Source organism: Dendroctonus ponderosae, unplaced genomic scaffold (genome assembly GCF_020466585.1).
Source record: "Dendroctonus ponderosae isolate FM_Combo_2020 unplaced genomic scaffold, Dpon_F_20191213v2 Dpon_F_20191213_1, whole genome shotgun sequence".
Lineage (NCBI taxonomy): Eukaryota > Metazoa > Arthropoda > Insecta > Coleoptera > Curculionidae > Dendroctonus > Dendroctonus ponderosae.
Genome location: NW_026017110.1, coordinates 18,918,844 through 18,935,481, shown reverse-complemented (window position 1 = coordinate 18,935,481; position 16,638 = coordinate 18,918,844). Strand labels below are relative to the sequence as shown.

General features: G+C 32.7%; 1 protein-coding gene across 1 annotated transcript; it reads right to left on the bottom strand.

The window, feature by feature from the left end:
• Window positions 1-2,356: 2,356 nt before the first annotated feature.
• LOC109532717 (odorant receptor 47b) lies at window positions 2,357-8,209 on the bottom strand. Its single transcript, XM_019897722.2, has 6 exons — window positions 7,297-8,209; window positions 5,577-5,922; window positions 5,159-5,258; window positions 3,019-3,117; window positions 2,793-2,951; window positions 2,357-2,523 (listed from the first exon to the last, which is right to left on the bottom strand). The coding sequence occupies exons 1-6, from the start codon at window positions 7,757-7,759 to the stop codon at window positions 2,479-2,481; spliced, it is 1,212 nt and encodes a 403-aa protein (XP_019753281.2). The 5' UTR covers window positions 7,760-8,209; the 3' UTR covers window positions 2,357-2,478.
• Between the last annotated feature and the right edge of the window lie 8,429 nt (window positions 8,210-16,638).

Here is a 16,638-nt window from a genome sequence, read left to right as displayed (position 1 = left end):
CCAGAACAAATGAGGCGAACCGCTTTCGGGCCGTTTCCCTCATCCTGGGGGCTTAAAATCTGTGCGGAGCCCAAAAAAGCTCGTTAGTTGCTATAATTACTGTTGCTAATTACTGATTTTTATCAAAGCACGTGATACTGTTTGTATTTTTGCACGGCTTTCGAACCCATAAACTAATTACCCGATTTCGGTCATTTAGAGCATTTAATTTGCATTGGATTGGTTCGGATCGCTATAGGATAGGCAGGCATGGCTGTTATAAAAATCAAATCAAATTGAACATAAACCGCTGCAAGCTTAAAGTGGAGGGGGAGTAAATTTAGGCACCGAAACATTTAGAATTTTCAAAGCGACGAATGTTGGGAATGAAAGTTGTCCCCTAAATTCAACGTTTAAAGAGTTATGTTTGGGCAACGTATAAATAAATCACTTGATCCTTAATTGCTGAGTAAATTTTCATATTGAAGTAGCAGTTGCAATTCAATATTGTGAAAATTGTAGAAAAATGTTCAAATTGTAAACAAATGTGATATCCTTTATTAAACATACAGGGTGGTTTTCAAAAAATAATTTCATATAAAAGTTGGTGACGCACAAAGTGCGCACATTTTAAAAATATTTTGTATGATACAGAGTGTCTCAGAAAAGCGACACAAGATCAAAGTGTATTTTTTTAAATAGAACTACCCATATTTTATTAGTTCATGGAGTGCAGCGTGACACGCTGCATATGCACCATAAATTGTTTTTTTCTTACTTGCGACGTTGGCTGATTATCGCCATTTTAGTAAAATTTTGCTTAAAAACATGGTATCGAAAAATTATTTGTAGAATATAAAATATAAAATATGTCTTTCCAATCACCACAGATCCGTAAAGAATTCTATTGAACCTACATATCAGCACAATGTACAATATTGCACAGAGTGTTAACAATGTGGACTTAAATCTAAAACTAACGAAAGGTAACTTTTGTTTTCAAATGGAAGTACCTGTATGTGATTAGATAGACAATTTGAAAAGTTACAAATTTGCATTTACACTTTAAGCTGTGAAATCAACCATTTCAATATATAATTTATTTTATTTCAAAAGTTCACAAAGTTGTTACATTTTGTAAGGTGGCTATGAAATTCAATAAATAAGTGTCAGTCTTTTCTGGACACTCTGTTTCATATAAAATATTTTTAAAATGAGCTCACTTTGTGCGTGAACAACTTTCATATGAAACTATTTTTCAAAAATTAATCGGAAATAATGGACTCTCTCGCACTAAAAAAAAACGCCCTGTATGTCTTAGCCTGCAATAAATATTTAAGGTGTGTTGATTATGTGTGAATCAATACAGACTTACTGAAGAAAAGCTTTTGTGAGATGGTCCAAAAAACTTTCCGTTTCCGTTTCCGTTTCCGTAGCCGGTTTCTAATCTGTATGGAAGAGGATAGTTTATTTTTTTGAGTACATTTTAAACCGTTTTCCACATAAACATTTCATAATAGATAATCACAATTTCAAAATATACTAAATGTAAAAGTATTATTAGGTTGGGCTTAGTTCTACTTAAAAGATCATACAAGATGATCAATGACCCATTGGAGATATATTTTCGTAAATGAACCTTCTTGCAATAGGTTGTTTTTACTGTACACCACGTGTCTGTGTTCACTTAATAGCAAAAAACTCAATTTTATAAAATGTTGGAAAAAAGAAACACGCGGCATTTTTTTACCTCATTTGTAATAAAGACACGACAGTCTTAAATAGTTTTCATTTTGCTCAGGAAACTTGTAAAAACTTTACGTTAGGATATATTTTATCACATAGTTGACATTCATATTAAACCTGTATCCACGTTTGTTGTTTTTGAACAATTTCACTCGACCCAGTTCAACTATTAATACTATAAACTATTAAACGATAACATACTGAAGATAAACTCGTGATAGTTAAGAAATGCCTCCAAAAAATATTGATTTAAAACTATTGTGTCACATTAATCATGCAGTGGTTTAAACCAACTCATTTGGCGATGCTTGATAATAAAATTGACTTTATCGCATAAAACTATATGTAATTCGTCAACTTGATTAAAAGGAAACAATTCACAATTAAATAACTTTGGAATGTTTATCATAAACCATTCAGACAATTTTGCGAATACAACCATCTTTAGAATTGCCCTTTCAAGGATTTCTAGGCATTTCATGTAGCAATTGTTGATTTATATGAATTTTTGGCAGACCAATGAACAGGACTATTCGATAAAAAGTTCTTCAATACCTATACGCTATAACCAAAAAATATAAGCTATATCATCCGCGCTAATCAGATTGTGAAAATGAATGCAAAATGCAAGTAGGATGCTCGTACTAGTCTATTATATCAAATTTGCAACAAAATAATGCATTTTAAAATGCCATGATTAAATGCTAAAATTTCCAGTAGAAGCAAAGAAGTGTGTTGATTCAGCAAATTGACTTATTCCTTCATGATGCTGACATAGGAATAAGCAGCTTTGAAAACCTGCAATGTTAATTCCGTTAATAATATATATAAGACTAACATCCAAATTAATTTAAAAAATGTTTTTCGGAAATGTGTGATTTTAAATCAAACAGTTAGGCACTGAGTGTATCTTAATATTGTATCTATACTGTAGGATGCAAAGTGGCTGGAAATTCGCTGTAACTGGATCAAATATGCACGATTAATTAGCTGATTGTTACAACTTCTAACACAATGAATTAATTATTGGATATTATAATTTTTTTATACTCCGCAACTAGACTTACCATAAGAGCAGAAGCAGTAGTCATAGGACCAAACGGACCAATTGTCATCAATAAAGGTTTTTGAGCTCTAACGATCATAAAATGAACGTACGCAATTGCTTCTTTGTCCAACAAGCAATACCATCTACTTGCGAAAATTGCATCGGCAATTGCCATGCTCTGGAAACAGTTTAATGCTAAGATAGGTTTAGATTTTAATCAGCTCATTTCTGAACTATCCACTTACTTGGACTTGGATTTCGTTGCATGTCCAAGCAATGAGCGATATTTGCATAACCAGTAAAACAAGAAACGAGAGCAGCCAACTAAGTTCAGCACCTTTCATCTAGTAAATATTACACAAAAAAGTAGTTAATTTCGGTTGAAATTTAGATACTTGTCAAATCATTTAAATAGGTATTAAATTTGTTTAGGTGCCTAAATATATTCGTAAATTGGGAAAAATTGTGTAGATACTTTAGAATTCGAACAAACATCAACATCATATGAAGTCCTGTTGCACGATTTAATTACATATTTGCTATTTTGCTAATCTTCTTTATATAATGTAGTTGCTGCCCATTTACGAGCCCTAACAACTAACATTCATAATTTAATGTTTAAATATAATTTTTCCATTTGTAGACGAAAAATAGGGTTTCATACAAGTTCCCTATCAGACAGTAAGATGTTAACGTATTCATTTTTCATTTCTCAACAACTACAAATGAAAATAGTTGAAATGTTAAAAAAATTATTACAAATAAATATTAGGACAGGTATTTGATTGACCAGGAAAATCACTATTACGCATGCATCTGCTAATAAACTAAGCGTGTTTAATATTAATACTAATAATAATAATAATAATGATTTATTTCAAATCATGGACAAACACAAAATGAAATGACGTCAAAAGGGGCACACAGTTTCACACAACGGGACAAAACTCTCTTAAACTATAGGATTCCAAACCTATTACCAGATTTTTAATTTCCGTTTTGAACAATTTTTGGGAGGAAATACCTTTTATTCTGGCTTAGATTAGCATTCTGGTTTAGATTAATATATATCAGTATGAGCTGGATAAGTTTCATACTTTCACATGAAAATGAAAGTATAATAAAATAGCGCGTGGTGGCAACAGATAAAGCGCTACAATAAATTATAATTTATCAATACAGAAAAGCAAAATCGATGCAGAAAATTTCTAATGATCTAAATGTTGTTCATTGTGTTATAAAAAAGTTCTCGGGATGCTGTTCGTGGTAAAAGTTCAGGCCGACGCCGTATTATTTCCTGAAAGAGAAGAACTTTGTGTACTTCTCCAACAGAGGCGGCACCCTAAAACAAAGCCAACGCAGTGAAATCAGAAAGCAACTTTAAATGCATCGTGCGAATGCAATGGATGGCTGCATAAATCTGGATATAGTTTTTATAAAAACCTTTTATTATTTTATGAAGTTCAATATAAAATATTATGTAATTAAATTTTTTTATCTGCTTTCGGTTCAGGCAAAGGCAAAGCACCGTTTGAAATGAGCTAAATTTAAAATACCCTGGACAACGGTAATGCGTAGTAAATTTATTTTTAGTGGGAAAAAAAAATTTATCCTATGCGTAAGTGATTTTCTGAAAAAGTGATCTGAACAAAATCAGAGGCTTTTCATAAAACCTGTCTGACCATTGTCTAAAGCGTAGAGTAAATTTTCTCCATGAAGTTACATGGGAATGTATGAGAAGTAAACGCGTTGGCAAATATGAGTTTGTTGATGGAACTGTAAACGCAGAAAAGTATCAACAAATTTTATTAGGAAGTTGAATTCGAACTATGGCATAATATTTTGAAATAAAAAATTGCATATTTGAACAGGACTGTGCGCTTTTACGCATAGTTAAAACGATCAAAAAGTGGTATGGAGATCCAAATTTCAAAGTTTCATCGTGACTCTGAAGCAGTCCACACTTGAATGTTATAGACGGGGATTAAAAGCAGAAGCAGCTGAAATTTGGAATGCGCTCACTTCAGAATATTGCCGGACTTTAGTAGATTCAAAAGCAAATCTGAAAGCCCCTACAAGCCGAAAGGTGATGTTACTTCTTATTAAACTTCGCCTTAATATAGTTGTATTAAAGTGCGTCCGAATATTTATTTGTCAGTTAGTTTGTTACATGTTTGCTAATTTGCTACAGAGAAAAAGCAGAATAAACAAAAATCCATTATAAGCATATAGTTTAAGTTTATTTTTCAGTAGACGAACAAAAAATATATTTAAACTAAATATAAATGGTTTATTTTCCACTCATTGAACATCGTCCGAACATATAGTTGTTAGGGCTCGTATAATACATTTGGTTGCAACATATGGGAATTATTTAGCACCTACCTTTATTATATTTACTGACACTGATGCTGTATCAAGCGAAGTTAACAGGAATTCTAAAAGAATTGCGTATTTCGTGCATTCGTTAAAGTGCTTAACGTAGCTAAAAGAAACAAAATTATCAAATTGGTTAATCAATTCTCGGATGGGAGTCAAATTTTGATCTGGCCCGCAAGACTAATCCCACGGCGTTGGTATATTTGTTTGCATCTATTGGTTTCTAATTGACTTGTTTTATTTGTTTTTTAACTTTATCTATAAAGATGGCAAAATTCGAACAATTTTTTTTCGAAAAAAGTTTTCCAAACAATCTTAAAATATGGATATTAAAAATCTTTTCCACTTTTCTTATTCTATGCTGCAAATTCCTGGGTTACTCGGATCATTCAAGAGTAAAAGTTGATTGTAAATGAACTCTTACTCAATAACATATTTGTGATCCTGCGTCAGCTTTCTCAACAACAACACCTTCTCTTTGATCAACATTTGACTGGGTGTTTCACTAAATTCCGGCTCAATACAATTTCTTAGCCGTATTTGCAATATTTCTAATTGAGTTGCTGCGTATATTAGTAATATCGCAAAAACCGCATGAGTCATCGTATTGTAAGTTAGTCCAACCCACCACCACAGGGCTTGCGACGCCAGCCACCAATAAAGATTATCCAATTTGCTGAATGGAAATAGTGACTGATACATTACATGCGGTTCTATGGTTATGTTGTTTGCTTTACTGTATTCAGCAAGTTCAAAAGCAGTAAATGCACCTAGAATTCAAACAACATCAGATCAGCTAATTATTGTTATAACTAGTAGGATAATCAAATGCTTATGGTTATAACTACTCAGAAAATATTATTATCTTCGAACAATTTACGTCTTACAATGTTGATTAATGTTCGTCGAAAGAGTCTGAACTGCATAAATTTCTCCCAAAATGAAACACACTGATAAAGCACGGTCTAATAATATTGACTAAAATTATTAATAGAAACAGTACAAATATTATTACGCACATTAAATAATAAATTAGCGAGAAAAACACCATCTAGCAAATTTAATTACTTTATTATTAGTGAGAAGCCCCATCACTCTGAAATTTGCCTTTAGACAGCTTTATTCAAAACCTTGGAGCTTCACCATTTGCAAAACTTGCGATTTATTAAAAATGTTAGTTTTCATAAGCTCTAACAAATATTTTATTTGCAAACATTCAACTAATTCTCACTGTTCTCTAGGCGTGAAGTTTGTTCAGCTTTGTAATTCTGTCGCTGCTTTCAACTTTCAATATTATTTTAATATAAGATCATTGGTTATGTACCTATTTGATATGCGAAAATAAGACTGTTTGAACATTGTTTCCAATTCCACATTGTTAGGATTTTTGAGGCCTTGTTATTTCTATTCACAAACATTTTTAAAAGTTTGCGAATTTTTATGGGACAAAGGCCTGGTTTAGCTTTAGCGTGTTTCAATCTCCTACTGAAAAGAGACCTCCGAACTCCTGAATCAAGCAGAAAATCAAAGTCTTGAATATTGCGTGTTGAATTATTAGTTTGGAAAAAATACATTCATGTATAACTAAGGAAATCATTAAATTTTCAGGGCGCGTTTTGTCAGGAGAAAGAGCCGATACCGACTTTTTACCCGAAATCTAACGAGGAAAAACTATGCCATTTGCGTCAGCTCCATTTGTATAGTTGGAAAAATTTATAGAATTAGAACATTGAATTAAATCAATGCAAAAAAGTAAATGAACATATGCCCTTTGACATCAGCTTTACAATCAGAAGCAAAGGTAGTCTTTCATTGGATCATTTCAGTTATAGGAATTTAATTCCAAACTTTAGTGGCCTCAATAATAAAAAACGAATACAAAATATAATACAAATTATATTTTTGTGGAATGAAAGAAAATTCCTGCTGTAAGCTGAAAACAAAGGTCTAAAAACCCGTAGGAATATGACCCGTGCGAACCGTGAGAACCCGAGACTGACAGTTTTACCTCAGTGGTAAACGCTTAAGCAATTTTGGTTACATTGACCAAAATTTAACTTTTTAAAACGTTGTTGTCATATCCAAGTTCGACAGTTTACATGTATGTCTAACAAAAATGTAACAAAAAATTCTTCGACTCTTACCAGAAAGCTGCAATGCAGTGACCGCCATAAGAGAGCTGGTGAACACAGTAATCACAAACACATTGCAATGTCGAACTTTAGTGCGATACAATGCTTTCAGTTCTTCATTGTCCGAGTTCCATAGGGCCCGTTCTTTTTCAATCACATCTTCGAAATGCTCCAGAATGTGGTATTTCAAATAAATAAACACTTTCAGCATTATTTTGGCAGCGTTAAACAGTACACCAACAGATGCAAGTATAACATCCATGTCATACTTAAAGATTATCAGCCGGATGGTTTCTGCGAAAAGCAGGCTAAAATACATCACGCAACTGCCTTTCATAAATAATGAGTAAATTTTAAAAGCAAAAGCAACACTCCGATTTTCTGTAATAGGCATGATCCATACTCCAGTAGATATCAAAGCAACTTTAGCCAGTTTAATGAATTGTTCATTGTCTGCACTACGAATGATGGTCATGTTTCTGGTTTACTGCATGCTTCTTTCTTCTGTGATAGAATAACTTGAAATCAAACGGTCACCTTTTTCCAGTTGTATTTATATAGCAAACTCTTGGATCTTCCATGAATACTTTATAGTACATCTGTTCCATGAGCAAAGTGTTCTGTATAGAAGCAGGTTTTTTTATGAATAAATAATTTGATAATTGGCTTTTTACAACTGGAAGCAAGTGTAAAGAAAAACAATGTTTTATCAGAAGTGGAAAGGAAATTATTGGTGTATAAAATAGTTATTCTTTAATAAGCAAACTGCTTGGGTTCATCGAATAAGCCGTATAAAACACTGCTACGTATTGAGAAAATATTTTATAATTTAAGCAAAATATGTTCTGAACGAGGTGACCCGAACTTCTGTTTCAATAGTAAGGCCAAACATTCAGATAAATGTAGGTCAAAGAACACGCTTAAGAGTAGTTCCAATAGATGCTTTTAATGGATTATAGGAAATATTTTAAACTTGACTGTGAAAAGTTACAATTTTTTAAAAAGTGCAGTCATGTTAGAAAAAAACTTCTTCACGAATGCTAAATGGACATTTTTTGCATTTCCAAGGTGAGCGTTAGTAGAAAAAATCTTCTTCTTAGCTGTATTTGAATTTKCTTTTATTGTAAAAGTTAGCTGTATTTGAAATTTCTATATTTTATAACTAGCTGGTGTAACTAATCTGGTAGTAAATCAAAACCTTCAAAATAATTAATTGTCTAAAACAATGGGTTTTTTTCGTGTTTTCTTTAATAAACTGCTCAATAAAATATATATATGCATTTTACAAAGTCAAACTTTGGAACTGGATAATTTCCGATTTATTATTTGATGCAACGGATTTTATTTTTGTTTCAACCGTTGCCTAGCTCAATTATTTTTCTGTCCATCTGTGTTTTTGCAAGAGTTTAGTGCTTCTAATCAACTTGATACAAGGTGGAAAATGAAGCAATGTCAATGTGATGAAAATTTGGCATGCTCCCAGTTGAACACAAACATATTTTTTTGCCTTTAAACACCAAAAGTATAAATAAAAACCTAATAGCTAGTTACATAGCCATAACAACTGACTCTGCAACCAGAGTACCGAGAAGACACCAGGCATCAGCAGAATACCAAGAAGACACCAGGCATCAGCATTTGACGTGACAGCAGTTGCGTTTACTTCATTTGGTTGTTATACATAATTCTTTCATTCTTTGTAACCACCTTGTGGAATTAAGTAGTAAGCTTATTCGCTGTTAAAATTAAATAAAGCTTTTTAAAAACGGTTTCGTTAAATAAAGTTTTATAATTAGCTCGATACCTTTTTTTACTTTTTTTGCCTATCTCTTTCATTTACAGGGGGACAATTGGACTATTGGACTGATTTTCGGAACAAAAACCCCATGTTGAAGCTAAAAATTCCTAGTCGACTTAAGATAGAAATTCAATATACAGAGTTGAATTAAAAGTGACCCCAGTCAGAACTGGTCCGAAGTTCCGAATTATGTTAGACCTTCAATTAAAGTGGTTATTCATGCAACCCTGCAAATCAAAGTTTTGTCTGAAGTCGACTATAGACCAAGTTTTCATTTCAATATGAGTTCCAGATTTCGGAAAGCGGGTCTAATAGGAAAAATGTTATTACTGTAAAACTAAAAAGTTGAGGTTTTGAGCTCACCCTGTTGTTAAAAAGATAGGTAAACAAAAAAACTGTAAATTGTTTCGAAATATGAGTTATATTTTTATGTCTTTTGATCATGAAGTATTATCTAAGTAGGTTTGGTAAGTTAAGTTAAGTTTTTGTGTTCAACTAACAGCAACTCCAATTTTGAGAAATTTTGTATTGCTTCATTTTTCACGCTCTACAAACTTTATGTAAAGCACGAAATTTTTCCAAATATACTAGCTGACCCCAAAAGAATTGGACTAGAAAAGGCTGCGAACAGAAATCAAATCGTCTACAGCAATAAAAAGTTAGCCAGTATCAAATTAACGAAAATTTGGCCGTTTAACGATGATTATTTTGTTGCGCAGTTCCTAAAGCGCGCTAAGTGCAAGAGTCTGAAAAGAGTCTGAAGCCATTTCAAACATCAGACATTTTTTGGGTTTTATAATATCGCCTTTTTGTTCGCATTATCTCATCTTCCTCTTTTTCCGACACAAAAAACGTGTACTTGTTTCAAGTCAAGTTTCAAGTCAATATCTCTAACCCTGTTTGGGAAATTTCACATTATACCTCTAGTGATTTTTGAACTGGGTAACTCAAATTAGCTCTGTAAGTAATGAACGATGGAACAAATTTATTCTGAACTGGAGACCCTGGAAGAAGTAGAGAGAAAAGAGACCCTGGAAGATGACCTGAAGAAGCACTCTGGAGAGAGGAAAAGACTGGGGGAAGCCCATGTGCAAAGATGGACCGAAGAAAGCTAATTAGATGGATAGGTAAAATTGATAAACCTAAACTCCTCTCATTTCAATATGTCAGTACATTGATTAACTATTGATTAACTCTTTTATAAACTATATGATCGTATTGAAAAACAATTATTGTTGTTTCGAAGGTCTCTTCTTTTCGCACTATATCTGGGAAATGGTGAGAGATATCGACTTAAACCAAGTACACATTTTTTGTTATAAAAATATTGGAGAATCAGGTATTGCCAGCCAGATAGCGATATTGGAAAATCCAAAATATGTCCGATGTTTTAAATGGCTTCGGACTATTGCAGGTAGCACGTTCTAGGAATTAGAAGCTAAATAATAGGAAATTTGGATTCTCGACCTAGAAAACCGCCAAGAAGAAAATGTTTTGGTAACAGTAAAACTGGTTAAAAATTTATCTAAAAATATAGAAAATGGTTGTTACATTTTGGAAGGCACAAAATATTGCCCAAAACGCAAAATTTTTGTTTAAACAATATATCAGCAAATTTTGCCACTTGAGTTGAGGACCATCACGGATAATTTAAAAAGTGACATTCACCAATTTTAAATTACCGTCGAAATATTTAAAACGAGGAATTATTTCGTGATGGTCGTCACATTGAATGAGCTTTCATAGGAATCATTATTTTCAAGTAAGCTTGCTAGCAGATTCTATCCTGGGTGATGAGTTAATAAAGTAGCTCATATTAAATCCTCTAAGGGACGAGAATCCATTACATAGAAAGAAAACTTTAACATATTTATGTCACATTTTTCATCTCTAGACTCTTGACTAATCATTAGTTGTTAGTTTGCTTCCTCAGACTGTAGTGTGGCTGTTAAGGAATTAAGCTTGTTCGATTAACATTAGCAGCCTATGAAAAGACATGTTGATTTTACTTGATAGGAATTTTTTCAATATTATTCCTGACTTAACTTTCAAACTACAAAATACCGTCCTTCTAATGGAAGACACCTATATTATGTCTCGGCCGATCTAGATGATATTTGAATTAGTTTAAGTGAAAAGTCAGTAGTAGTAGCTTGATTGGGGCAAAAACAAAATACATATCATCATACACACGGTAAGAAGCGTTACACAGTTCTAGCAAGCTAATTAAATCATCGATTGCCTTCATCATTGTCAACTATATTGCTCAACCGATACATCTTCAAATACATAATTTAATCGACGTGGGATTAGTAAAGTCTAAAGCCCTTTAGTCAGTTTCTCCAATTTGCTACATTATCGTGATCCTATCAAAGACTAAAATAATTACGTTTCCGAAGTGGCTCTCGATCAAGAGGCCTTTGGGAATTTCAGCCGAATTCCCAGCATTTTCTCAGTTAATTTGCATGCCACCCGGTAATATAACCTATTACTTTTGAGATAAGCCGGGAACGTCATCGGTTGAAATCGGATACAGGAGCTGGGTCCCGACTAATCCCTAGTTTATGTTGATAGGAATTTGGAGGACTTCTGTATCATAATCGCATGTCACGATTTGTCAGTTGTATTATGCGGAAATACGTCCAGTTGTGGATACTGGATAGGTTCAATAAAGTTTTACTCTGTAATTTTCTTTATGGGGTAAATTTGTTTCATTTATTACTTACTGTTAATCCGCCCAATCTTTGATTACCGTAAACTTTTAAAAACTTTCTCGTAAGTCTCCTATTTATTTAGCAAAAGCTTTCTTATTATACCTAATTAATTACCTTATTTATACTATATTTATTCCTAAGATCACGTTTGGTTCATTACTAATGTGGGAATAGTTCGTTCCAAGCGTTTTGCCTTGATTAGATCTAGTTCTCACGAAACTTTTTTTATTTAGAAGCAGAATCATATACAGGGTGTTTGGTAAGTAGATGCATTCCTTGCAGGGGGTGAGAGTGCAAGTAATTTTGGATATATTTCGTTAATAGACCAGGTTCCCAAAACCATTAGTTTCTGATCTACAGGGTGTTAAAGTTTTAATTTAAAAAAATGTTATGTATTAATATTTCGAAAACTGCTTTGAATATTATAATTAAATTTGACAGGCTTAGGCAACTAAGAACAATACACGTTTTGTGATAACAATGTTGTTTTTATCTTTTCCAGTGGCGTGGGTACAGGCACGTCTGTAGATAACTTTAAATAGAAAAAATATTACGCCACTGATTTTTCTAAAATCACTCGGCTCTGCACTAGTTTTTGTCAGTTATTGACAAAAGTAATAATTGATGTCATTTCGAGTGTCTGATTAACTTTAGTTGTCACCTTCTTTTTGCGATTTATGTAATTTCGAGTAAGTTTACATAAGTTGAAAACTTTATTTGTTGAAATGGATGAGTTTTCCAATGCTGAATATGCAGATATTCTTTACATTTTTTTATTTAAAATTATATACAGACGTGCCTGTACCCACGCCACTGGAAAAGATAGAAACAACATTTTTATCACAAAACGTGTATTGTTCTTAGTTGCCTAAGCCTCTCAAATTTCATTATAATATTCAAAGCGGTTTCCGAAATATTAATACATAACATTTTTTAACACCCTGTAGATCGGAAACTAATGGTTTTCGGAACCTGGTCTATTAACGAAATATATCCAAAATTATTTGCAAGTTGTAAATCAATCAATCAATCAAAAAATCTTTCAGTTGTAAATCAATTTGGATAAATTTTGGGGATTATTCCAGGCAGTTTTTAAGCAAAATCTTGAATTGGTTTATAATTATCCTGGGTAAAACTAGGAGTTGGATTATAGCATACATTTTGAACACCCTGTAGAAGAAAGTAAAATTAAAGCGAAATGCGATTTATCTGCATGTGATTGTTCAGCTTCTAATTTAGTAAACATCTCTTGTTTGATTCATAACATGAATGATGATTCATGATTCCTGACATGACTCTTGAAAGAAGAGCTAGTTGAAGATCTGTGATGGTCTCTAGCTGCCGGTTGCGAATAATAGTCTCCCTAGCATATCTCGTACTTGTGTCCATTTTCTGTTTAAAAAAGTTCTCAAACGATATAATTTATATTTATTAGTAAATTGCATTTCTTTGCTAAAAAGAGTAAAAAAAAAGTTGCAGCTCTTTTCAGAGTTGCTGAATAAATCAAAAAACAAAATGTTAAGGAAACATAAAGCTTTACTACATACAGTAATATCCCATTGCTCTTTTATTGTCTGGTGTCACCCTGCTTAATGACGAAAAAATTCGAACTTTTGATAAAATCCATATTGATTAAGGATCGCAATCAAAATACCCACAATTGTTCAAAAAAATGATAAAAATCTATGGCAAATAATAAAGGATTTCTAAGATTTAAATTGAATAGTAGATATTTATTCTGTCGGGTACTTTTTTGTCCGGGAGTGATTTTTGGTCTAGTGCAGTACATCATTTCTTCAAAACTGACGTGAGGGCCTGTGTCTGTGTAATCGATAAAAATAAAAATTATTTAGTGGCCCTAATTTGAACCAACAGATTTTCATTCATTTCTGAACATTTTACTTCCAAAAGTTCGGCGTGGAAGAAATCAAGAATTAAGAAGAAGTGTAGCTGAAAAATTTGAAATGCATGATTTCGCATATCAAAATATGATCTTGATCTTTTTCAAAAATCTCTTATTATCGCATTTACTGCTTTTAGTCTTGAAATGGGGCTGATGCAAAAAAATTGGAAAAACAACTGTAAATATATACGGCTGGGCACTTCTCGCGTACTTTTTACTGCAAATTCTATTTATTTACAATTGTCGCCAATGGTTCGTTTGATTATATTTTTCTCTCAAAAAGGAAATATGGTCAAAATTTCATACTTGTATGTTCCAATTGGCAGATTTTTGAAAAACGATCAGCAACTGGAAAAATTTTGAAACTAACATCTAGACAGAATATTTGCTCTCCATATTTCCTTGAGAAGAAAAACTGTGTAATCTTCTAAAAAGTCTTCTGAAAATGCCCACATCCTTTCGAATGTGACTAACATTAAAACAACTTAATCCAAACGAATTTTTAAAACTGTCATATGAATTATAGTCAAGTGAAGTCAAGAATAGAACGGGGGGTTTTTTGTTGCTGTTTCATCTCTCTTTTATTGTGGATTATCATTCTTCTATAGAAAGAGTAGCAGCATTTTTTCTCTTTATTCTCAATTTGTGTCCAAATCCACAGCTATCGAATCTTTCTGACCGTGTATATCTACATTTGGGAATAGAGACGTAAAAGAGCAATTAATTCATATCGTTCTATTTTCTTGACGTTCTTCAATTTTGTTTTTTGTACATCTTCGTTTCTAATTTGCTAACGTTATTTGAATTTGCAGTACTTGCACATTCCAAAGTAGTTGTGGACGATTTTATTGTGAATGTTCAAATTTTTTACATTTTTCTTTCAATTTATGTACGTATTTAATTTTCTTTCATTTCAAGCTGTTTCCACTTTTTTCGCATTAGAGACTTAGAAATAAACTGTATTTTAGTGTATAATCAGACAAACGTGTGATTTTTAAAGATTAGCTTTCAATAATTTCAGCATATGTTCCTGGTATAAAATGACTCGTGGCATAAACAGTAAGTTACTAATTCTATGGAGCTGAAGACACTAGTGGGCAGAAACTTGATATTAATGTGACTAATTTATGAGAATTTATGTAAATTTTTGCTTAACATTTAAAATTCACTAAACATTTTTTGAAAATAGTGAGATGAAAAATTCTAAAAATTTTGCTTTTTTAGAATTTTTACTTATATTAAGCTTTTGATAAACTGAGCCATATAAATAAATAAAAGCCAATAAAATATAAAAACAAGCTTACATTTTAAAAGTAAAAAAATCAGCAATCAACATACAGTTTCCATTTTCAGCTTTGTAGTTTATTAGTAAATGTATTTCTGCGATTTTTTTCCCTAGAATAATTCTGATTGCTCTTCGTAAATTCTACTGGCTTAGCGGCATCTTTTAGGTCAATATGTAGAATAATTTTCACATAATGTTTTTCGAAAATATTATATCGATTTTTCCAAGCGATCCTACAAGACCATTTCACTGTCGCTGATTTTATTCGAACAATTTTTAACTTTTTTTAAATTAAAAATTGCACACAGCTCTTGGTTTGTAGAATTATGAAAACCTATAGTTGTTCTCAGTTGACTTTGAATCCCTCTGCATTTTGCATGAAACCAAACGTGTTTGCTCTGATTTATTCTGATTCTATAAGCGCATTTGTGTTATTATAGTTCCACATAAACGATCAGCCTTAGACGGAGAAATTGTGAAGCGAAGTTGGCTCTGCCAACGAACAGAGTGGTTTTGGCAACGTCATCCTGGCAAACTCCCCGTCACATCCCACCCGTTCATTCTCTTCGGGCGCTCTATTTTGGCTGGAAAACAGTAAAGGAAATCCAAAAGTGTTAACCGTTCTGACGCCCAGCCCCAGGATCCAGAGTCGCCGCAGCTGAACCACGTGGAGTATCACGTGCACCAGAGGCTCCGCGACGTCTTCCTCAAAATCCCCTCGATTGGTGGAGGCGTCGTAGAGGCGGATACTTTGAACCAGGAGGCGGACGAACCTTGAAACAGGCGCCCACTAGCAGCGGCAGGTGGAGGCTACTAATGTTGCAAAAAGAAAGTCAAAACTGTTGTAGATACTTTAGGTGATAAAGTTTTATACGAATTCAAGACGAGGGAACGGTATTGATTCGGGAAAACCTAATCTCCAATTTGCATAACTGGATTCTACTTTGGAAACTGATATTTATTGCCCTTTTATTCGTAGAACCCAGAGCTCAATTCAATTAAGGATGTAAACGGTTTTGATTACTTCACATTAATTAGATTGTACCATTAAGGGCGACGACTGGCTGGCGAATCAATCGAAAATTTCAAGACATCAAAGATTAAATGAAGATGTGCCTCGTTTAGTTTTTAGCGTCATTAACTAAAAAATTAGGAAATCGTTTAGTGTGAGAGTAGTAAACTTGATGCTAATTTCAAACCGCGTTAGCTTCAAGTAAAAAGCTTGGTTATTAAATCAGATCATCGCATCTCGTTTGATGATTTGTTGCAGAAATTTTGTTGCAGAAAAAGAGTCCAGTCGCCAATCCCGTGCGCTATTGACATTTAATTTAAAAAAATTATTTATAATTAATTAGCTATTTGTCCTTTGTCTTTATGCTTTATGTATCTTTGCATTTATTTGAAAGTGTGTGTCGAACACGGCAGGATTATGAGCATTATTATCATTATTCTTTGACTTAATTATACTTAGATAAGTTCTATATTGTTGAGGCGGATTCATTTTTACAAACTTCTTTTTGGGTATTTCGCCTCAAAAATTTTGATAAAAAATAAAAAAAAAACATACACCTCAATTAAATTTACACCAAAACTATTAATTAACATTACCTTTATTAATTTAAACAATGAGATTAAGTCAAAGTCACATAACTGA